General features: G+C 39.3%; 1 protein-coding gene across 1 annotated transcript in view; it reads left to right on the top strand.

Moving 5' to 3' along the window:
* crb (cell polarity complex component crumbs) overlaps positions 1–25,707 on the top strand; it is a 184,404-nt gene that overhangs the window by 120,929 nt on the left and 37,768 nt on the right. The window contains exons 32-33 of the mRNA XM_053785119.2: positions 1,245–1,320; positions 19,755–19,987. Coding sequence (XP_053641094.2) covers positions 1,245–1,320; positions 19,755–19,987 — 309 coding nt within the window. The remainder of the gene's footprint in view (positions 1–1,244; positions 1,321–19,754; positions 19,988–25,707) is intronic.

Here is a 25,707-nt window from a genome sequence, read left to right as displayed (position 1 = left end):
TGTATTTTTTGTGTGAATATTTTTGGGTTTCTGGAACACATTAATTGTATTTCCATTATTTCTTATGGGAAATATTGATTCGAATTTCAGACTTTTCGAAATTAGAACTAGCTCCTGGAATGGATTAAGTTCGATTTTTGAGGTTCCACTGTAAGTTTATTCAGGTATACACAAATACAGTTACATAGATTATCATACATAATTGCACATGTGTAGAGAACCAAGGATACCCCAAAAAAGTCAAAGTGACTTATTTCCATTGGGGTCCTTTAAGACTATCGTGTAGTCAGTGGGTTTTAACGGCTCTGGTGGCTAACGCTCTCGCTTCACACGGCGAGGGCCTGGGTTCGATTACCAGCCAGAGTAGAAACATTGGGCGTGTTTCCACCTGTTGTCTATGTTCCCCATCAGTAAAATGGGTACCTGGGTGTTAGTCGACTGGTGTGGGTCGCATCCTGGGACACTGACCTAATTTGCCTGACATGCTGAGCTTAACAAGAGGCTTTCTATATAGTAGTATGTCATTGTTGTCAGCTAGGCCTGTATACCATGTACATGTACTTGTAGTATAACAAACCAGGAACAAGAACAGATCTTGCAAAAACCCTTGCAAGTTCTGTTCTTGCAAGAGTTGCACTGAAGCGAAGGTTCAGTGCAATGCTTGTATAAACCTTGCTGAATTTAAACAGCACTACAGAAGGAATACTAGCAAAATAGCTATGAGTTTAGTAGACTGAAATAATACAATGGGTCAAAAATAGGGCGTAAATTGGGTGAAATTGCCGATGCATAAATATCACCATTGGGTTAAGTGTATTTTAACCTAACCACTCTGTAATCCGGCAGTCACTAATTCAGCACTCTGCAGGTCCCTGTGATGCCAGATTTGTGATGACTGACCTGTACTGTATTTTATTTGTGTATGTATACAAGCAACTTTAGCAATTTTGCTATGATTCAAGAGACTAAGTATTTTTGTAGGTCTCAACTTCCATGCTTCCTAACTTTTTCTGTGTCCTTGAGATAGTCATGTCTTGGTCCTTGAAAAAAAGTAGCTTTAATATTATTAAAGACAAAAAGAAGTGAAAATTATAAAATAATTGGTTGCTGTTTAGTCATTTTAAGTTATTATGAAAACATCCTAAAAATCCATAATGAAAAATCTTGTGAAATACCAAAGATTAACAAACAATTATTTGATGAAAGGTTTTATACATTAATAATGATTGTCTTCATTATTTCAGGTTTTCTTGGATGGCACAACTTTGCTGGGGACAGATATTGCTGTAATAATTAATTTTACATCTCTTATGCTAAATGGTATGTACCAAAAACTTTAACTTAATATTAAGGAAATGACAGTGAATGTGCCTTTTTTGTGTGTGACCCTACCTTGTTATAGTAGATGGCATGGGAAGACTGACAAATTGGAGCTAATAACTGAGACACTCCATGGGGAAGTAGAAAAGAATTTTTCCTCTGTAAGTCATGGGTGTCGTAAGAGATGATTAAAATGCCGGGAGCAAGGGGCTGGTAACTCCTGCTCCTGTATAAATTGCCAAATTTAAAAAGAAAAATTTTCATTTTTCTGTTTTCATAAAAAAAAATTTCATTTTTCTTTTTAGGTCACCCTGCCTTGGTGGAATACAGCTAGTTCACTGAAAAAAAAAAATAATGTTTTACTTACATAGCAGGCTTTTTCAAGTCTGATGAAATTTCCAGTTATGCTTGGGTTTATCACCCTACCTTGGTGGGTAACTGTTAATTAAAAAAAAAATATATTTAACTTGTTTCCCATCTTGACTGGAGGCAACACAGTACCTGAGAAAAAGGCAACTCGTGGAATTGGTGCACACAAGCAGAATAACATTAGCATTGTGGACCAGAGTTGCAAGTTTAAGAACTGTTTTCACAAACCTTGAGCATAGAATCTTGACCACATACTTAATCCCTAAACGGTCCAAACGTATATATACATGTACATTTTTACTGTTAGCGCCCCAAATGTATATTTTTTTTTTTTTTTTCAACAAGTCGGCCGTCTCCCACCGAGGCAGGGTGACCCAAAAAAGAAAGAAAATCCCCAAAAAGAAAATACTTTCATCATCATTCAACACTTTCACCACACTCACACATTATCACTGCTTTTGCAGAGGTGCTCAGAATACAACAGTTTAGAAGCATATACGTATAAAGATACACAACATATCCCTCCAAACTGCCAATATCCCAAACCCCTCCTTTAAGGTGCACGCATTGTACTTCCCATTTCCAGGACTCAAGTCCGACTATATGAAAATAACCGGTTTCCCTGAATCCCTTCACTAAATATTACCCTGCTCACACTCCAACAGATTGTCAGGTCCCAAGTATTATTCGCCTCCATTCACTCCTATCTAACACACTCATGCACACTTGCTGGAAATCCAAGCCCCTAGCCCACAAAACCTCCTTTACCCCCTCTTTCCAACCCTTTCGAGGACGACCCCTACCCCTCCTTCCTTCCCCTATAGATTTATATGCTTTCCATGTCATTCTACTTTGATCCATTCTCTCTAAATGACCAAACCACCTCAACAACCCCTCTTCTGCCCTCTGACTAATGCTTTTATTAACTCCACACCTTCTCCTAATTTCCACACTCCGAATTTTCTGCATAATATTTACACCACACATTGCCCTTAGACAGGACATCTCCACTGCCTCCAACCATCTCCTCGCTGCTGCATTTACCACCCAAGCTTCACATCCATATAAGAGTGTTGGTACTACTATACTTTCATACATTCCCTTCTTTGCCTCCATAGATAACGTTTTTTAACTCCACATATACCTCAACGCACCACTCACCTTTTTTCCCTCATCAATTCTATGATTAACCTCATCCTTCATAAATCCATCCGCCGACACGTCAACTCCCAAGTATCTGAAAACATTCACTTCTTCCATACTCCTCCTCCCCAATTTGATATCCAATTTTTCTTTATCTAAATCATTTGATACCCTCATCACCTTGCTCTTTTCTATGTTCACTTTCAACTTTCTACCTTTACACACATTCTCAAACTCATCCACTAACCTTTGCAATTTTTCTTTAGAATCTCCCATAAGCACAGTATCATCAGCAAAAAGTAACTGTGTCAATTCCCATTTTGAATTTGATTCCCCATAATTTAATCCCACCCCTCTCCCAAACACCCTAGCATTTACTTCTTTTTCAACCCCATCTATAAATATATTATACAACCATGGTGACATTACACATCCCTGTCTAAGACCTACTTTTACCGGGATGTATTCTCCCTCTCTTCTACACGCCCTAACCTGAGCCTCACTATCCTCATAAAAGTTCTTTACAGCATTTAGTAACTTACCACCTATTCCATATACTTGCAACATCTGCCACATTGCTCCTCTATCCACTCTATCATATGCCTTTTCTAAATCCATAAATGCAATAAAAACTTCCCTACCTTTATCTAAATACTGTTCACATATATGCTTCAATGTAAACACTTGATCTACACATCCTCTACCCACTCTGAAGCCTCCCTGCTCATCCGCAATCCTACATTCTGTCTTACCTCTAATTCTTTCAATTATAACCCTACCATATACTTTTCCTGGTATACTCAGTAAACTTATTCCTCTATAATTTTTTACAATCTCTTTTGTCTCCTTTCCCTTTATATAAAGGGACTATACATGCTCTCTGCCAATCCCTAGGTACCTTCCCCTCTTTCATACATTTATTAAACAAAAGTACCAACCACTCCAACACTATATCCCCCCCTGCTTTTAACATTTCTGTCATGATCCCATCAGTTCCAGCTGCTTTACCCCCTTTCATTCTACGTAATGCCTCACGTACCTCCTGCCTCCAGATGTGTCACGATTGGCCTGAGATGCCTGGTCATCATAAAATGGGTCTTAACGCTCGGTGTGCACAATTATAAAAATATCTGGGACCACTTAGTACCTTGTGGGAGCACTAGTTAACCCTTTCAGGGTTTCCAATGTACTAGTACGGCTTACGTGCCAGGGTTTTTGATGTACTAGTATGCGTAAATTCCAGCGCCATCAAATCTAGCGAGAGAAAGCTGGTAGGCCTATATATGAAAGAATAGGTCTTATGTGGTCAGTGTGCACAGTATAAAAAAAAATCCTACAGCACACATTGCATAATGAGAAAAAAAAAAACTCCCACCGTGTTTTTGGTTTAAAGCAGCGACTTTGCACTGTATTTTCGTATGGTATTTATGGTTGTATTCTAGTTTTCCTGATCTCATTTTATAGAATGGAAGACATATTACAGAAATTGAGATGATTTTGATTGGTTTCACAATGAAAAGTACATTGAAATTGAGCTCAAAGTAGCAGTAATGTTTGATTTTTGCCAAAGTTTGAAAGTAAACAAATCATGTCATGCGTCCAATACACGTCAACTGGTGAGTCTAATATTCTTTCACAAGTGCACTGATATTATTTATACCATTTCTAGACTAATGCAGTAGTCTGCATAACAGTAAATCTTCTATTTTTTGTGAGAATAAAAATTAAAAATGGAAAGCAAAAGAGATGTAAGAGGGGCCTGGGGATGTGACTGATGAACAGAGAAAATGTTATTTTAGTGCCAGGAATGTCTGTCTTGTTTATTCTGGACCCTGTTTGGAAATTGGCATCTTTTGATATTTGTGTGAAATTGACAAAATTGCCAATTTCTGACCACTTTATTGGATAGTTGAAATTGGTAAATGGGTGATTTCTTGTACTCATTAGATAGAAAAAAATGGAGTTCTAGCAAAATAGTTATGATTTTTGTCGACTAGTACACTGGAATTGGCCAAAAATAGGGCTCAAAGTGGGCGAAATCACCGATGCGTAAACATCGTCGAGACCACTAACTTTGCGAGAGCATAATTCCATAAGTTTTCCATCAAATTTCATACTTTTGGTGTCATGATCGGGAAAAGATTCTCTATCATTTCATAAGATAAATTTTTTTTTTTTCCAAAAAATTTTTGACCCTGAGAACAAGTTTAGGAGAGGGCCTCTCGATCCTGAAAGGGTTAAATTGAGTGCCAACTAGAGCAAGCAGCGTGGAAAACACCAAGGATTCACTGATGTCATATTAATGCTCCCCTTTTAAGAGGAAAGTGATGTTGACCCTAAGTTTAGTGGCTTTGAGGTGGATGTGGCCACAGATGGTTTCGGAAATATCAAAAACCTCGATAATAGCCCATGTGGAACATTTGTGCAACATCCTTTCAGAATGTCTTATAATCTATGCCCTAAGTGTCTGTCTCTGTCTATCTCTGTCTCACAGGTACACACAGATACAATTATACATAGTGTAAATTATCGAGGATAGCCAAAAAAATCCAGAGTGCTATACTAAACTTGTAGATATAATGTGTAAGCATGACTGGCAAATACGTATTTACACTTGCTCAGGAACCAGATGTGACAGACAGGCAGACAGACAGACATGTTTATGTGTAACAGTGAAAACAAATAAAGCAAGGCAGTGTGTACTCATCAGATGTCACCACTGTCATTAGTGGAGTGATAAGATAAGACGATGCTCACCAAATGTCACCACTGTCAGCAGTGGAGTGATAAGATAAGACAAGACAGTGACACACTCTTACATAATGCTTCAAGGGAACTTTTAATTATTATTATTATTATTATGCACTATCATTATCATTATTATTATTATTATTATTATTATTATTATTATTATTATTATTTTTATTATTATTGTTATTATTATTATGCACTATCATAAAATGTCAGTCCACTGCTTACCCTGTCAGCAGATAAGTGACACTCATCATAAACACCATGATTCAAGAAGTTTCATATGTACTCCAGCATGTTTAAAACATTGGTGGGACCTATAAATACTTTGTATATATTCGTAGACAGTAGTAAATGATCAAGGCAGGTGTAAATGTTCACCTGTCAGTGTGTTTGTGACACTCTTGAGTACAATTTCAGTACCTAATATTAATGTCAGAACAAATATTGGCTATGAAATCACAGGAACTACTATAAATTGTAATTATCAGAACATAAAAATTATATAAAATAATATAAAAACAAGGAAAAAAGGTACATCAGCAACACTTTTGCAAGTGGCAGGACTCGATGTTGCTGTCAGGTGAGCATCCAGTGACAGCTTCGTGGCCTCATATCTCGGTAAGTACTGACCCTAAATTTTTTGCTTTATCCTATAACACTTAGAAAAATGTGCTCTTTATTTATATAAAAACGATATTTTTTTTTTTCAAAATATTCGGGGCACTGGGCGAGAGAACACATATGTACATTTGGACCTTTTGGGGGTTAATAGCAATTCTTTAGTATACCTCACCATTGTAAGGCCCTTACCTAGCCAAGAACATAATGAATCTAGACCAGTCTTAACTTAGGTACCATGCTGGTACCAGACAGGAGAGGCAAGAATATATGAACTTAGATGAGATGTAAACAGTAGTCAAGAAGAGGCTGTGATTCAGTAAGGCTAGGGATGATACTAGTCACACTGAGTCATTTTTTTTTTAACACATCAGCCATTTCCCACTGAGGCAGGGTGACTCAAAAAGAAGGAAAAAACTTTCATCATCATTGAATGCTTCCACCATCACTCATACATAATCACTGTCTTTGCAGAGGAGCTCAGATATGACAGTTTAGATGTCCCTCCAAATTGCCAATATCCCAAACCCCTCCTTTAAAGTGCAGGCGTTGTACTTCCCATTTCCAGGACTCGAGTCCGGCTAACAGGTTTCCCTGAATCCCTCCACAAAATATTACCCTGCTCACACTCCAGCAGCTCATCAGGTCCCAAAAACCATTCATCTCCACTCACTCCTATCTAACACCCTCATGCACGTTTGCTGGAAGTCCAAACCCCTCTCCCACAAAACCTCCTTTACCCCCTCCCTTCAACCTTTTCGGGGACGGTCCCTAACCTGCCTTCCTTTCCCTACAGATTTATATGCTCTCCAATTCAATCTTCCTTCCATTCTCTCTAAATGACCAAACCACCTCAACAGCCCCTCTTCAGCCCTCTGACTAATACTTTTAGTAACTCCACACCTCCTAATTTCCACACTAGGAATTCTCTGCATAATTATACCACACATTGCCCTTAGACATGACATCTCCACTGCCTCCAGCCACCTTCTCAGTGCACAACTCACCTTTTTTTTCTTCATCAGTTCTATGGTTAACCTCATCCTTCATAAACCCATCCACTGACAAGTCATCTCTCAAATATCTGAAAACATTCACTTCTTCCATACTCCCTCCCTCCAATGTGACATCCAATTTTTCTTTATCTAAATCATTTGATACCCTCATCACCTTACTCTTATCAGGTCCTTAAGCAAACACTATGATGGCCTCCTGGCACTCGTTGATTCCATAAAGACACCCTTCTCCTGTATTATTCTCACTGAGACCTGGCTTGAGCAGGACACAATTGATATCTACCCACTACCAGGATACACAGCAATCCACAACTGCAGACCATACCAAGTTGGGGTGGTATTGCAGGCTATTACTATAACCAACTATCTTGTATTAGCAACACTTGCTATAGTGATGAATATGGAGAATATATTTTTGCTAATTTTACTCTAAAAAATCTTAAGACTCCTATAACAGTCGGTATCATTTACCAGATGCCCCACACAAACATCCCAAATTTCAGTGAGAAATTAAAGATACTAGTAACAAACAGACAAATGAACAAGCACCACCTTCTCTTAGCTGGAGACTTCAATATCAACCTTGGTCCACCAGATGATCAGCCTGTAACTGATTTCATCAACAATGTGAACAATACACTTCTCATACCAACAATAACTAAACCAACCAGGCTGACTGAGACAAGTGCAACCATATATGGACCAATATACTAGCCCCCCTTAAATCAGGGATAATCACAGACAGCACTACTGACCACTACCCCACCTTCCTCTTAACAAACATTAGTAAACCACCACTGGAATACAACAAAGTTTCATTTAGACTCCATGACGAGGCCTCAATAAGTAATTTCACAGCAGAGCTAGAAACCGTTGACTGCCCTACAGAATTCTCTAAGGCCAATGGTATTGATGATTGGACAGACATATTTCTGAATAAATTACTTAGAGAGCCACAAAATTTGATTAACACAAGCCTATCTGATGTTATCCTGACGCCAAATGACTTCGAACAGGCGATAAATGACATGCCCATGCACTCTGCCCCAGGGCCAGACTCATGGAACTCTGTGTTCATCAAGAACTGCAAGAAGCCCCTATCACGAGCCTTTTCCATCCTATAGAGAGGGAGCATGGACACGGGGGTCGTCCCACAGTTACTAAAAACAACAGACATAGCCCCACTCCACAAAGGGGGCAGTAAAGCAACAGCAAAGAACTACAGACCAATAGCACTAACATCCCATATCATAAAAATCTTTGAAAGGGGCCTAAGAAGCAAGATCACCACCCATCTAGAAACCCATCAGTTACACAACCCAGGGCAACATGGGTTTAGAACAGGTCGCTCCTGTCTGTCTCAACTATTGGATCACTACGACAAGGTCCTAAATGCACTAGAAGACAAAAAGAATGCAGATGTAATATATACAGACTTTGCAAAAGCCTTCGACAAGTGTGACCATGGCGTAATAGCGCACAAAATGCGTGCTAAAGGAATAACAGGAAAAGTCGGTCGATGGATCTATAATTTCCTCACTAACAGAACACAGAGAGTAGTTGTCAACAGAGTAAAGTCCGAGGCAGCTACGGTGAAAAGCTCTGTTCCACAAGGCACAGTACTCGCTCCCATCTTGTTCCTCATCCTCATATCCGACATAGACAAGGATGTCAGCCACAGCACCGTGTCTTCCTTTGCAGATGACACCCGAATCTGCATGACAGTGTCTTCCATTGCAGACACTGCAAGGCTCCAGGTGGACATCAACCGAATCTTTCAGTGGGCTGCAGAAAACAATATGAAGTTCAACGATGAGAAATTTCAATTACTCAGATATGGTAAACACGAGGAAATTAAATCTTCATCAGAGTACAAAACAAATTCTGGCCACAAAATAGAGCGAAACACCAACGTCAAAGACCTGGGAGTGATCATGTCGGAGGATCTCACCTTCAAGGACCATAACATTGTATCAATCGCATCTGCTAGAAAAATGACAGGATGGATAATGAGAACCTTCAAAACTAGGGAGGCCAAGCCCATGATGACACTCTTCAGGTCACTTGTTCTATCTAGGCTGGAATATTGCTGCACACTAACAGCACCTTTCAAGGCAGGTGAAATTGCCGACCTAGAAAATGTACAGAGAACTTTCCCGGCGCGCATAACGGAGATAAAACACCTCAATTACTGGGAGCGCTTGAGGTTCCTAAACCTGTATTCCCTGGAACGCAGGAGGGAGAGATACATGATTATATACACCTGGAAAATCCTAGAGGGACTAGTACTGAACTTGCACACGAAAATCAATCACTACGAAAGCAAAAGACTTGGCAGACGATGCACCATCCCCCCAATGAAAAGCAGGGGTGTCACTAGCACGTTAAGAGACCATACAATAAGTGTCAGGGGCCTTAAGAGACCATACAATAAGTGTCAGGGGCCCGAGACTGTTCAACTGCCTCCCAGCACACATAAGGGGGATTACCAACAGACCCCTGGCAGTCTTCAAGCTGGCACTGGACAAGCACCTAAAGTCAGTTCCTGATCAGCCGGGCTGTGGCTCGTACGTTGGTTTGCGTGCAGCCAGCAGCAACAGCCTGGTTGATCAGGCTTTGATCCACCAGGAGGCCTGGTCACAGACCGGGCCGCTGGGGCGTTGACCCCCGGAACTCTCTCCAGGTAAACTCCAGGTATACTACAAACATTGTCCTATAAAAATGAAACAGATCATGAATAAACGGCTCAGTTGCCCACGGCTAACTAGCAGCATACTGAAATCCATTGATAAGAAACACCAATATGAAAAGCAATATAGACAGGGCTAATACACAAAGATATTCTTAAAAACTATTCATCAGTTCTCATCAGTTTCTGGGAACCCACAAACTGAAAAAAATTAGGATAGTGTCCTAACTAAACTGAACGAAATGCCACTGCATCCCATTGATGCAGTTAACAAGATAAATGACATCTTCTCAACCATAGGGTCTAATCTCGCCAGTAAAATCCCAGGTACCAACGCCCATGCAAGTGATTACTTAGATGGGAATTTCCCAAACTCCTTCTGTCTTGCACCTACTGAGCCCACTGCAGTCACCATGATTATTAAGTCACTCAAAAATAATTCAGGGAATCTGGCCTGTACATTGCAGAGTCACTTGTTTGCACAGAACTGCTTAATGCCTCAAATGATGTAGTGGAAGTTTTAGCAGTAAAGATCGAGAACCAAAACCTAGTCATTGTGGTAGTCTACAAGCCTCCGGATGCAATATCCCAGCAATTCCAGGAACAGCTGTTAAAAATTGACCACTGTCTGGAAAATCTGCCAGCTCCTGCACCCAACATCTTGCTCCTGGGGGATTTCAACTTAAGGCACCTAAAATGGAGGAATATAGCAAATAATATTGTTGCAGTAATAACACCAGGAGGCAGCTCTGATGAAAACTCACACTCACACGAGCTTTTAAATCTCTGCACAAAATTCAATTTAAACCAGCAAATAATAGAGCCTACTAGACTGGAGAATACACTAGACCTCATCTTCACTAACAATGATGATCTGATACGAAATGTCACCATATCAAAAACAATATACTCAGATCACAACATAATTGAGGCTCAGACATGTATACGCGGAGCCCCAGACCGACATAATGAGATTAGTCATGAGGGAGCATTCACCAAATTCAACTTCAATAACAAAAACATAAAGTGGGACCAAGTAAACCAAGTCCTAACCGATATAAGCTGGGAAGATATACTAAGCAACACAGACCCCAACTTATGCCTAGAACAGATTAACTCGGTGGCACTCGATGTATGCACAAGGCTTATTCCTTTAAGAAAAAGGAGGAGTAGATGTAAAATAGAAAGAGACAGGCGCTCCCTTTACAGGCGACGGAAAAGAATAACAGAGCGGCTAAAAGAGGTCAATATATCTGAAATGCGTAGGGAGACACTGGTCAAAGAAATAGCAAGCATCAAACTTAAGCTAAAGGAATCTTATAGGAGTCAGGAATCGCGGGAAGAACTAAAAGCCATAAATGAAATCAAAAGAAACCCAAAGTATTTCTTCTCCTATGCCAAATCAAAGTCGAGAACAACGTCTAGTATTGGGCCCCTACTTAAACAAGATGGGTCCTACACAGATGACAGCAAGGAAATGAGTGAGCTACTCAAGTCCCAATATGACTCAGTTTTTAGCAAGCCGCTAACCAGACTGAGAGTCAAAGATCAAAATGAATTTTTTATGAGAGAGCCACAGAATTTGGTTAACACAAGTCTATCTGATGTTATCCTGATGCCAAATGACTTCGAACAGGCGATAAATGACATGCCCATGCACTCTGCCCCAGGGCCAGACTCATGGAACTCCGTGTTCATCAAGAACTGCAAGAAGCCCCTATCACAAGCTTTTACCATTCTATGGAGAGGGAGCATGGACACGGAGGTCGTCCCACAGTTACTAAAAGCAACAGACATAGCCCCACTCCACAAAGGGGGCAGTAAAGCAATAGCAAAGAACTACAGACCGATAGCACTAACATCCCATATCATAAAAATCTTTGAAATGGTCCTAAGAAGCAAGATCACCACCCATCTAGAAACCCATAAATTACACAACCCAGGGCAACATGGGTTTAGAACAGGTCGCTCCTGTCTGTCTCAACTATTGGATCACTACAACAAGGTCCTAAATGCACTAGAAGACAAAAAGAATGCAGATGTAATATATACGGACTTTTCAAAAGCCTTTGACAAGTGTGACCATGGCGTAATAGCGCACAAAATGCGTGCTAAATGAATAACAGGAAAAGTCGGTCGATGGATCTATAATTTCCTCACTAACAGAACACAGAGAGTAGTAGTCAACAGAGTAAAGTCCAAAGCAACTACGGCGAAAAGCTCTGTTCCACAAGGCACAGTACTCGCTCCCATCTTGTCCCTCATCCTCATATCTGACATAGTCAAGGATGTCAGCCACAGCACCGTGTCTTCCTTTGCAGTTGACACCCGAATCTGCATGACAAGTGTCTTCCATTGCAGACACTGCAAGGCTCCAGGCGGACATCAACCAAATCTTTCAGTGGGCTGCAGAAAACAATATGAAGTTCAACGATGAGAAATTTCAATTACTCAGATATGGTAAACACGAGGAAATTAAATCTTCATCAGAGTACAAAACAAGTTCTGGCCACAAAATAGAGCGAAACACCAACGTCAAAGACCTGGGAGTGATCATGTCGGAGGATCTCACCTTCAAGGACCATAACATTGTATCAATCGCATGTGCTAGAAAAATGACAGGATGGATAATGAGAACCTTCAAAACTAGGGATGCCAAGCCCATGATGACACTCTTCAGGTCACTTGTTTTATCTAGGCTGGAATATTGCTGCACACTAACAGCACCTTTCAAGGCAGGTGAAATTGCTGACCTAGAAAATGTACAAAGAACCTTCACAGCGCGCATAACGGAGATAAAACACCTAAATTACTGGGAGCGCTTGAGGTTCCTGAACCTGTATTTCCTGGAACGCAGGCGGGAGAGATACATGATTATATACACCTGGAAAATCCTAGAGGGACTAGTACCGAACTTACACACGAAAATCACTCACTACGAAAGCAAAAGACTTGGCAGACGATGCAACATCCCCCCAATGAAAAGCAGGGGTGTCACTAGCACGTTAAGAGACCATACAATAAGTGTCAGGGGCCTGAGACTGTTCAACTGCCTCTCAGCATACATAAGGGGGATTACCAACAGACCCCTGGCAGTCTTCAAGCTGGCACTGGACAAGCACCTAAAGTCGGTTCCTGACCAACCGGGCTGTGGCTCGTATGTTGGTTTGCGTGCAGCCAGCAGTAACAGCCTGGTTGATCAGGCTCTGATCCACCAGGAGGCCTGGTCACAGACCGGGCCGCGGGGGCGTTGACCCCCGGAACTCCAGGTCACGTTCCACTATTATTGTACAAGCGAGCAGCCCATGTCCTTTCGCATTCTATTTCATTACTTTTTAACAAGTCACTAGAAACTAGCACTTTCCCGACACTACTCAAGACAGCAAGGGTTACACCAATACAGAAAGGTGGTGACCCCCACAGATGTAAACAACTATAGGCCAATATCAAACTTAACATTGCTATCCAAAATCTTCGAGAAACTCGTGCACAAGAGATTATATTCGTTTATAACAGTACAAAGCATACTCATCCCCTGCCAATTTGGCCTCAGAAAAAATAAAAGCACAAATGATGCAATCATAAAAATGCTAGATCTGTTTTACACAGCACTGGAAAATAAGGAATATCCATTAGGACACTTTTATTGACCTAAGAAAAGCTTTTGACACAGTAGACCACGGCATCCTACTCCGCAAACTTGACCATTATGGTATAAGAGGCTATGCACTTGCATATTTCAAATTCTACCTTAATAATAGGTATCAGTATGTCACCATTAAAAACACAACCTCATCAACATGGTCACTTGATACTGGAGTACCACAGGGAAGTGTCTTTGGTCCCTTGCTCTTCCTTTTATACATCAGTGATCTTCCCAATGTATCACAACACCTGAAACCCATTATCTTTGCTGACTTATGTCATCTCCCACCCAAATCTTGCCACACTCGACACCATTGTTACCGAGGAGCTACTAAAAATATCTACTTGGATGACAGCCAATAAACTTACACTTAACACTGACAAAACCTTCTATATATTATGTTTGGTAACAGAGCAGGTGTTGCACAACTTAACATTAAGATCGACAACACTCTTATTGCCAAACATAATGAGGGCAAATTCCTAGCCCTGCACCTCGACAGCAACCTGAATTTCAGCACCTATATCCAACACAAAAATAGTATCCAAAACGGTTGGAATCCTCTCCTAGATATGTTACTACGTGCCACAGTCAGCCCTTCTCACACTATACTATTCACTCATCTATCCCTACCTCACCTATGCTATTTGTGCTTGGGGATCAACTGCAGCAACACACCTAAAGCCAATAATAGCCCAACAAAAAGCAGCAGTAAGAATAATCACGCAATCCAATCCAAAGCAACACACCTCCTCACTCTTAATAGATCTAAACTTACTGTACAGAACATCCACACTTACTACTGTGCAACCTACATTTACAGAACCTTAAATTCCAATATTAACCCTGACCTAAAACACTTTCTTGATAGGTGTGACAGGACCCACTGGCATAACACCAGACACAAACATCTCTGTGACATTCCCTGTGTCCGACTAAATCTTTACGAAAATTCAGTGTACATAAAAGGACCTAAAATCTGGAACACCCTACCTGAAAACTCTAGAACTGCAGACACAATCATCACTTTCAAAACTATCGTTAGAAAACATCTTATCTCCCTGACACACCCCACCGTCAGCTAACTACATGAAAAACAACCTAGACCTCCTCTTGATATCTGTGATTCCCTACAATTCACATTTACATTCACCCAATTGACTATAAACATTGAAATACATAATAAAACTATTACCTAATGAATCATAAACTAGTCATAAGTTTTCCTGTGATACTCCAATATAGGAGCTTTAATAGAAACTGTGTATCGCACCAAGACAAAACCATTCACATTTACTAAATTTAAGAACTGTAATGCAGTTATTTAGCCTTAATATCAACATGCTCCATAATCTGTACCAATATAAAGTTTTGAATTAATCTTAGTCTGCCCAAAATGCCTAGTCATGATAGGCATGATAGTGGCCCTCTCTGTAATTAATATTTTATATTATGTAAACCACACAATATCCTATAATATGTAAACCCTGCATTGTAATCTTTATAGAGAATAAACTTGATTGATTGATTGATTGATATGTTCACTTTCAACTTTCTACATTTACACACCCTACCAAACTCGTCCACTAACCTTTGCAACTTTTCTTTAGAATCCCCCAAAAGCACAGTATCATCAGCAGAAAGTATTTGTGTCAACTCTCATTTTGTATTTGATTCCCCATAATTTAACCCTTTGACTGTTTTGGTCGTATATATACGCCTGACGAGCCAATGTGTTTGACGTATATATACTCAAAAATTCTAGCGGCTTCAAATCAAGCAGGAGAAAGCTGGTAGGCCCATGTGTGAGGGAATGGGTCTGTGTGGTCAGTGTGCACAGTATAAAAAAAATCTTGCAGCATGCAGTGCATAATGAGAAAAAACTCCGACCATGTTTTTGCATTAAAACACCGACTTTGAAGTGTATTTTCATATTGTATTTATGGTTGTATTCTTGTTTTCTTGGTCTCATTTGATAGAATGGAAAACATATTATAGAAATAGAAGTGATTTTGATTGGTTTTACTATGAAAATTATCTTGAAATGGAGCTCAAAGTGGCAGAAATGTTCAATTTTTCCCGATGTTCAAGAGTAAACAAATGATGTCATTGTCCAATAAATGTCCAACTAGCCATTCTAATACGCAGTTATGAATGGGTTGACGTTATTTATACAATTATTACAATATTGCAGTAGTCTGCATAACAGTAAATCTTCTATTTTTTGTGTGAATAAAAATTCGAAATAGAAAGCAAGAGTATTATAACAGAGGCCTGGAGAAGTGACTGGTGAACAGAGAAAATATTATTTTAGTGCCAGGAATGTCTGCATTGTTCATTCTGGACTCTATTTTGATATTGACATATTTTTTAATTTGCATGAAATTGGCCAAATTGCCAATTTCTGACCACTTTATTGGGTAGTTGAAATCGTAAATGGGCAGTTTCTTGTACTCAATCGATAGAACAAATGGAGTTCTAAAGAAATAGCTATGAGTTTGGTTGACTGGAACAATGGAATTGGCCGAAAATAGGGCTCAAATTAGGCAAAAATCACTGATGCATAAATGTCGCCAAGGTTGCTAACTTCGCAAGAGTGTAATTCCGTAAGTTTTCCATCAAGTTTCATACTTTTGGTGTCGTTATCATCAGGAAAAGATTCTCTATCATTTCATAAGAAAAAATAACTTTTTTTTCTCAAATATTTTGCGACACCAGGAGACACTTCAGGATTTGGGGTTGCGACAGTCAAAGGGTTAATCCCACCCCTCTTCCTAGCACCCTAACATTTACTTCTTTTACAACCCCATCTATAAATATGTTAAACAACCATAGTAACATTATACATCCCTGTCTAACACCTACTTTTACTGCAAAGTAATCTCCCTCCCTCTTACACATCCTAACCTGAGCCTCACTATCCTCATAAAAACTCTTTACAGCATTTAGTAACTTACCACCTATTCCATACACTTGCAACATCTGCCACATTGCTCCCCTATCCACTCTATCAAATGCCTTTTCTAAATCCATAAATACAATAAGAACTTCCATACCTTTATCTAAATACTGTTCACATATATGCTTCAATGTAAACACCTGATCTACACATCCCCTACCCACTCTAAAGCCTCCTTGCTCATCTGCAATCCTGCTCTCTGTCTTACCTTTAATTCTTCCAATAATAACCTTACCATCCTATACTTTACCTGGTACTATACTCACTAAACTTATTCCCCAATTTTTTTTACAATCTCTTTTGTCCCCCTTCCCTTTATATAAAGGAATTATACACACTCTCTGTCAATCCCTTGGTAGCTTCCCCTCTTTCATACATTACTAAACAAAAATACCAATCACTCCAACACTATATCTCCCCCTGCTTTTAACATTTCCGTCATGATCCCATCAGTTCCAGCTGTTCTACCCCCTTTCATTCTACATAATGGTTCATGAACCTCTCCTACTCTCACATCCTACTCTTCTTCACTCCTTAAAAAAATGTTATACCTCCCTGGCCAGTACATGAAATTACTGCCTCCCTTTCTTCATTGACATTTAAAAGTTCCTCAAAATATTCCTGCCATTTACCCAATACCTCCAGCTCCCCATCTGTTAACTTCCCTACTCTGTTTTTAACTGACAAATCTATTTGTTTTCTAGGCTTTCTTTTCTTGTTTATCTCACTCCAAAAATTTTTCTTGTTTTCAGCAAAATTTCTTGACAATGCCCCTCCCACTCTATCATTTGCTCTTCTTTTGCACTCTTCACCTTTCTTTTACTCTCCATATGCTCTTCCCTTCTTATATCACTTTTGCTTTGTAAAAACCTTTTATAAGCTACCTTTTTCTCTTATCGCACCCTTTACCTCATCATTCCAACAATCACTCCTCTTTCTTCCTGCACACACCCTCCTATAGCCACAAACTTCTGCCGCACATTCTAATACTGCATTTTTAAAACTCTCCCATCCCTCTTCAACTCCCTCACTACCAATATTTGCACTAGCCCACCTTTCTGCTAATAGTTGCTTATATCTCACCCTAATTTCCTCCTCCCTTAATTTATAAACTTTCACCTCTCTCTTACTTACTGTTGCCATTTTCCTTTTTTTCCATCTACCTCTTACTCTAAATGTAGCTACAACTAGGTAATGATCCAATATATCTGTTGCCCCTCTATAAGCATGTACATATTGAAGCCTAACAATCGACCTTTTATCCACCAGTACATAATCTAACAAACTACTTTCATTATGTGCTGTATCATATATTGTATACTTATTTATCCTTTTTTTCATAAAATATGTATTACTTATTACCAATCATCTTTCCACATGCACTTCAATTAAAGGCTCCCCATTTTTCATTTACCCCTGGCACCCCAAATTTACCTGCTACTCCCTCTACAACATTTTTACCTACTTTAGCATTGAGATTCCCAACCACAAGTATTCTCTCTCTTGGTTCAAAACTCCCCATGCACCCACTCAACATTTCTCAAAATCTCTCTCTCTCTCTCTCTCTCTCCTCTACACTTCTTTCTTCTTCATATGTATAACCACTTACTATAACCCACTTTTCACATCCAACTCTTATTTTACTCCACATAATCCTTGAATTTATACATTTATATTCCTTCTTTTCCTGCCATAACTTATCCTTTAGCATTATTGTTACTCCTTCCTTAGCTGTAATTCTATTAGAAACACTTGACCTAATCCCATTTATTTCTCCCTACTGAAACTGCCCTACCCCCTTCAGCTTTGTTTCACTTAGAGCCAAGACATCCAGCTTCTTTTAATTTGTAACATCCACAATCATCTCTTATCATTCACACTACATCCATGCACATTCAAACATCCCACTTTGAGGAATTTTCCTCTTTTTCTTTTTAGTAGGCTATATGGGAAACGGGGTTACTAGCTTATTGCTCCCAGCATTTTAGTTGACTTTTACAACACGCATGGCTTACGGAGGAAAGATTCTTATTCCACTTCCCCATGGATATGAAATGAAAAGTAATAAGAACAAGAACTATTAAGATAACCTCAAAGAAAAGTCAGATGAGTGTGTATACATGCACATGTACATGCATGTGTAGTGTGACCTAAGTGTAAGTAGAAGTAGCGAGACGTACTTGAATTCTTGCATGTTTATGAGAGAGAAAAAAGACACTAGCAATCCTACCATTATGTAAAACAAATACATGCTTTAAACTCACTTGGCAGTACGGTAGTACCTCCCTGGGCAGTTGCTCTCTACCAACCTACTACCTGTAAGCCTATGAGCCATATTGGCATTGAAAACATATGTTGTCAAGAAGTAAAATAAGCTAAGAAATAATGCATCAGAGGCTGACTTCATTCATAATTCAAAAGTAAATCTTTTAAACACAGTAGGGTGAGCCTAAGAAGACAATGCATTCATCAACATTCACTCAATTGCCATCTTACCAGAAATGTGCTGAAATAACAATCAGATTACCCCTCTGACTGCAATATCCTCACCCCTTTTTCAGAGTGCAGGCACTGCCCTTCCCACATCCAGGACAAGTTTGACTAACCAGTTTTCCTGAATTCCATAATAAAAGTTACCCTGCTCTCAATTCAACAGGACATCCATTAAAAACATCTTGTCTCCATTCACTCCTGTCTGACACTCTCGCACAAGCCTGCTGGATGCTCATGCCAGTAAAACTAAAAGCCTTTTGTAAGCCCCTCCCTCACCATTCTTGGAATAGGATGATGATCTCTTTCCCTTCTACCTTTCACCTCAGATTTATACACATTTTGATGACTATATCACAACAGAATGAATTTAAAGAGGTGGCCTAAAGAGCTAAATTTCAGCAACCTCGGGTTAGTAAATACACAAGTGTAATAAATACTCAGTAGTAAAGGTACTGTATATTTCAGCCTACAACTTCAGTCTGCTGAAGAGGGCCTCAGTTGTATGTCATTGTGTACATAGTCCTACATTTCATTTTATATTCTCTCATGTGGGTTTGCTTGTTTGACAACTACATAAATATGTATGTAGTCACATGCACTCACTCAAAATCTCTCACCATTAATCAACACAACAGCTTATGATTAATATGAGAGGCATTCTAGAATATAATACTGTAGTTATAAGTATTGTATGCAAGTTTTCTGACAACCACTTAATATGACTGACATGATCACTTACTTCAACAGGAGAAATAATGATTGGTGCATCCCCTGGTACATTACCAACACATAGCCTTCTGGACCCATCACTCATTGCTTCAACAACCACTCCAGTCACAGCTCTTCAACCCAAGGAGAATTTCGTGCCTAAAGTTTTCCGAGGGTGCTTAGGAGCTATTAGGATCCAAGATGTACTAGTTCCTTTTTATTCACAACTGGATCTTATCAACAACACTGCAGCTAATCAATTCCTGAGAGTAGTAAGTATTAAGTGCCCTTTTTTTTTTGTGACCTGATTTAAAGTGGTTACAGAAAGTAAAAATAGTTTTATGTATATTTTAACACCCTTCTGGGATCCTCTTCAGCAGAAGAGGAGCCCAGGAGGAGGCTGAAATATACAGATCAGTTAATCTTCCAAGTTACTGTTTCCATGTGGGTTATTATTGAGCAAAATATGAGATGTTCAGGTAATGAACTTTTAAAAGATTTATAAGTATGAATGAAAACAATTAGCAAGATGGCTTAGCAGTTTCTATAAAAACAGTGACAAATGTGCCATCAGCTAATGAGCTAGCCCTTATGAACATAAGAATAAAATATGTGCAGGATCCTGTTAATGAAGAACTCTTGGAATCAGTAAAATGCCATCTGTTAGAAGCTGCCCCATTTTTAATATACATTAATACTATTAACAAAATACAGTGCCTGCTGTTTAAATGGTTGGGATATTTGCAGTTTGGGGGGGCATCGGAACTGTAGTGTCTGCACACCTCTGGCAAGGCAGTGATAGAGTGAATTATGGTGAAATTATTTTTTTTTTTTTTGGGGGGGTCACCCTATCTAGGTGGGAGATGGCCAGTGTGTTTAATTAACCCTTTGACTGTTTTCAACGTATAAATATGTCTTACGAGCCAATGTTTCTGACGTATATATACTCAATAATTCTAGCGGCTTCAAATCAAGCGAGAGAAAGCTGGTAGGCCCACATGTGAGAGAATGGGTCTGTGTGGTCAGTGTGCACCACATAAAAAAAAAATCCTGCAGCACACATTGCGTAATGAGAAAAAAAAAACTGATCGTTTTTTTGGAATAAAACGCCGACTTTGAAGTGTATTTTCGTATAGTATTTATCGTTGTATTCGCGTTTTCATGGTCTTAGGTGATAAAATGGAAAACATATTACAGAAATAGAGATGATTTTCATTACTTTGACTATGAAAACGACCTTGAAACTGAGCTCAAAGTAGCGGAAATGTTCGATTTTTACCAATGTTCACAAGTAAATAAATCACACCACACGTCCAATACACGTCAACTGGGGAGTCTAATATTCTTTCACTAGTGCACTGATATTATTTATACCATTTTTACAATAATGCAGTAGTCTGCATAACAGTAAATTTTGTATTTTTTTTGTATGAATAAAAAATCAAAATAGAAAGCAGTAATATAAGAGGGGCCTAGAGATGTGACTAATGAACAGAGCATATGTTATTTTAGTGCCACGAATGTCTACCTTGTTTATTCTGGACCCTATTTTGAAATTGGCATCTTTTTTAGTTTGCGTGAAATTGGCCAAATTGCCAATTTCTGACCACCATATTGGGTAGTCCAAATTAGTAAATGGGAGGTTTCTTGTACTCAGCTGATAGATAAAATGGAGTTCTAAAGAAATAGCTATGAGTTTGGTCAACTGGAACAATGGAATTGGCTGAAAATAGGGCTCAAAGTCGGCGAAATCGCCGATACGCATATGTTGCCGAGACCGCTAACTTTGCGGGAGCATAATTCCATGAGTTTTCGACCAAATTTCGAACTTTTGGTGTCATTACCATCGGGAAAAGATTCTCTATCATTTCATAAGTTTTTTTTTTTTTTTTTTTTTTTCAAAAATTGAGCGACATAGAATGACAGTTTCAGAAAGGGGCCTGAAACAGTCAAAGGGTTAAAAAGAAACTCTTAATAAACCACCATAGATTAAATTACTTTCATGTGGGGGGCACTAAACCTATAGGGGTCATACATCACCTGGGAAATGGTAGGCATTCAGGTTCAGTTCAGGGGAAGCACATGCCCAGTTCCTTAGATCAAGAGCCCTTCACTTCCCTCAAAGAACCTCCCTTGAGGGGAAAAACCACCTTTCTGTATTAATCAAAGAGCCAATATGAAGGTGCTACAATTCATTGTTTGTAGTATAAAATCTATTTTGTGTGTTTCCATTAACCACTGTAGAAATAGCACACTGTCTGTAGAACTCTTATTACATTAGTAATAAATGCTTTACCTACCTTTTGCAGTCTCCTGTTTTCCTTCTCTTGTGCAGCTGCACTTCTTTGTCTTTTTTTGTCAGTTGAGTGGGCTTGCAGTACCAGTTGATATAGCCTCAGAAAGAACATTTGACATGAGGTAGTAGACACTGTAGTTCATGGAACCTTCCACAGAATGTAGTTTTTCATAATGTGTTGTATTAGGCTCAGGTTCATCAACCTCTATTTTTCCTGCCATCAGCACTCAGTTCAGTAGAGGCGGCAGCTATATACCAAAAAAGGTGAATAAAAAAGATGTAAAAAAAAGGACGTGAGTATAGAAAAGGGCAAGGTGATGGGAATAAGTGGAAATACAGGGAATGAGACAGTTCATATTGGAAAGAAAGAGTACAAAGCAAATGTATTTGCATAATTAGGAGTAAATTTATCATCAGTTGGGTATATGAAGGATGAAGTAAATCAAAATGAGGAAAAAGTTGCAGTGCTGAGGAATCTGGAATGAAAGAAATTTACCAGTTGATACAAAAAGGGAAAAGTATTAGCGTGATGTAGGCTTTTGAAGGTTAAAGTAAAGAGGAAATTGGAAGCAGCAGAAATATGGTCAATATATGGTGTGGATATTATGCAAGAAATAATAATAGATGAATTTAGGATACCTAGGTAGTAGGTTGGTAGACAGCAACTGCCCAGAGAGGTACTACCGTAAAACCAAGTGAGTGTAAAATGGAAGCATGTAATTGTTGTACGTGACAGTGGGATTGCTGGTGTCTTTATTCTGTCTCATAAACAAGCAAGATTTCAGGTACGTCTTGCTACTTCTACTTACACTTAGGTCACTCTACACATACATGTACAAGCATATATATTTACACACACCCCTTTGGGTTTTCTTCTGGTTTTCTTACTAGTTTTTGTTCTTGTTTATATACTCTTATCTCCATGGGGAAGTGGAACAGAATTCTTCCTCTGTAAGTCATGTGTGTCGTAAGAGGCGACTAAAATGCCGGGAGCAAGGGGCTACTAACCCCTTCTCCTGTATACATTACTAAAGTTAAAAAGAGAAACTTTTGTTTTTCTTTTTGGGCCACCCTGCCTCAGTGGGATACGACCGTTTGTTGAAAGAAGAAGAATTTAGGATAGTTGTGGTGGTATTCAGTGTTTAGAGAGTGAAGGAAGGATTGTTGAAACGTAGCAAGAGTGCTACTAATTAGGTTGATTAAGGGTGGGTGGAAAGAGATGAATGTAATTTCAGAGGAAGGGTTGCAAAATAGAACGTAGGAGGTGGTATAAGCATGTTAGATCAAGGTGAGTAGAGGCAAGCAATCTTTGGAATTTGATGTTTGAGTGTAGTAATATACTAAAATGCTGAGGGAATGTTAACCTGACAAGTTTTAATAATTGGAAGTATGTACAAGTATGTACTGAGTATACCAGGAAAAGTGTACGGTAGGGTTATTATTGAAAGAATTAGAGGTAAGACAGAATGTAAAATTGCGGATGAGCAAGGAGGTTTTAGAGTGGGTAGGGGATGTGTAGATCAAGTGTTTACATTGAAGCATATATGTGAGCAGTATTTAGATAAAGGTAGGGAAGTTTTTATTGCATTTATGGATTTAGAAAAGGCATATGATAGAGTAGATAGGGGAGCAATGTGGTAGATGTTGCAAGTGTATGGAATAGGTGGTAAGTTACTAAATGCTGTAAAGAGTTTTTATGAGGATAGTGAGGCTCAGGTTAGGGTGTGTAGAAGAGAGGGAGACTACTTCCCGGTAAAAGTAGGTCTTAGACAGGGATGTATAATGTCACCATGGTTGTTTAATATATTTATAGATGGGGTTGTCAAAGAAGTAAATGCTAGGGTGTTTGGGAGAGAGGTGGGATTAAATTATGGGGGATTAAATACAAAATGGGAAGTGACACAGTTACTTTTTGCTGATGATACTGTGCTTATGGGAGATTCTAAAGAAAAATTGCAAAGGTTAGTGGATGAATTTGGGAATGTGTGTAAAGGTAGAAAGTTGAAAGTGAACATAGAAAAGAGTAAGGTGATGAGAGTATCAAATGATTTAGATAAAGAAAAATTGGATATCAAATTGGGGAGGAGGAGTATGGAAGAAGTGAATGTTTTCAGATATTTGGGAGTTGATGTGTCAGCGGATGGATTTATGAAGGATGAGGTTAATCATAGAATTGATGAAGGAAAAAAGGTGAGTGGTGCATTGAGGTATATGTGGAGGCAAAAAATGTTATCTATGGAGGCAAAGAAGGGAATGTATGAAAGTATAGTAGTACCAACACTCTTATATGGGTGTGAAGCTTGGGTTGTAAATGCTGCAGCGAGGAGGCGGTTGGAGGCAGTGGAGATGTCCTGTCTAAGGGCAATGTGTGGTGTAAATATTATGCAAGAAATTCGGAGTGTGGAAAGTAGAAGAAGGTGTGGAGTTACTAAAAGTATTAGTCAGAGGGCTGAAGAGGGTTTGTTGAGGTGGTTTGGTCATTTAGAGAGAATGGATCGAAGTAGAATGACATGGAGAGCGTATAAATCTGTAGGGGAAGGAAGGCGGGGTAGGGGTCGTCCTTGAAAAGGTTGGAGGGAGGGGGTAAAGGAGGTGTTGTGGGCGAAGGGTTTGGACTTCCAGCAAGCGTGCGTGAGCATGTGAGATTGGAGTGAATGGAGACAAATAGTATTTGGGATCTGACGATCTGTTGGAGTGTGAGCAGGGTAATATTTAGTGAAGGGATTCAGGGAAACCGGTTATTTTATACAACCGGACGTGAGTCCTGGAAATGGGAAGTACAATGCCTGCACTCTAAAGGAGGGGTTTGAGATATTGGCAGTTTGGAGAGATATATTGTGTATTTTTATACGTGTGTAATTCTAAACTGTTGTATTCTGGGCACCTCTGCAAAAACAGTGATTATGTGTGAGTGAGGTGAAAGTGTTGAATGATGATGAAAGTATTTTTTTGGGGGGGATTTTCTTTCTCTTTGGGTCACCCTGCCTTGGTGGGAGACGGCCGACTTGTTGAAAAAAAAAAAAAATGTACAAGGCTTGCGCTTTACAAATCTGGTTGGGATGTCATGGGAAAACTTTGAAGCTAAGTAGTACTGAATATATTTTCTTGGTCATCCTGCCTCAGTGTTAAAAATAAAATGAATGATTTTAAAATTTGTATGGTTTTATTTACATTATAATGTTGTAACCTATAATATAAATTCTGTCTTAGACTAGTTTGGTCAAAATTGACTCTGAAAGTCTGGTCAGAGCTTCAAGTGCTTCTTTGTCTTCAACATTGAAAGGCATTGTATTGCTGTATTATGCTTATGGGGAAGTGCTAAACCCATTGGGATCATACAGTCCCTGAGGAATGGAAGGTATTTATTTTTTATTTTTTTTATTATCACACCGGCCGATTCCCACCAAGGCAGGGTGGCCCGAAAAAGAAAAACTTTCACCATCATTCACTCCATCACTGTCTTGCCAGAAGGGTGCTTTACACTACAGTTTTTAAACTGCAACATTAACACCCCTCCTTCAGAGTGCAGGCACTGTACTTCCCATCTCCAGGACTCAAGTCCGGCCTGCCGGTTTCCCTGAATCCCTTCATAAATGTTACTTTGCTCACACTCCAACAGCACGTCAAGTATTAAAAACCATTTGTCTCCATTCACTCCTATCAAACACGCTCACGCATGCCTGCTGGAAGTCCAAG

This window comes from Cherax quadricarinatus, chromosome 45, assembly GCF_038502225.1.
Source record: "Cherax quadricarinatus isolate ZL_2023a chromosome 45, ASM3850222v1, whole genome shotgun sequence".
NCBI classification, from domain to species: Eukaryota; Metazoa; Arthropoda; class Malacostraca; order Decapoda; family Parastacidae; genus Cherax; species Cherax quadricarinatus.
This window is presented reverse-complemented; position numbering and strand designations above follow the sequence as displayed.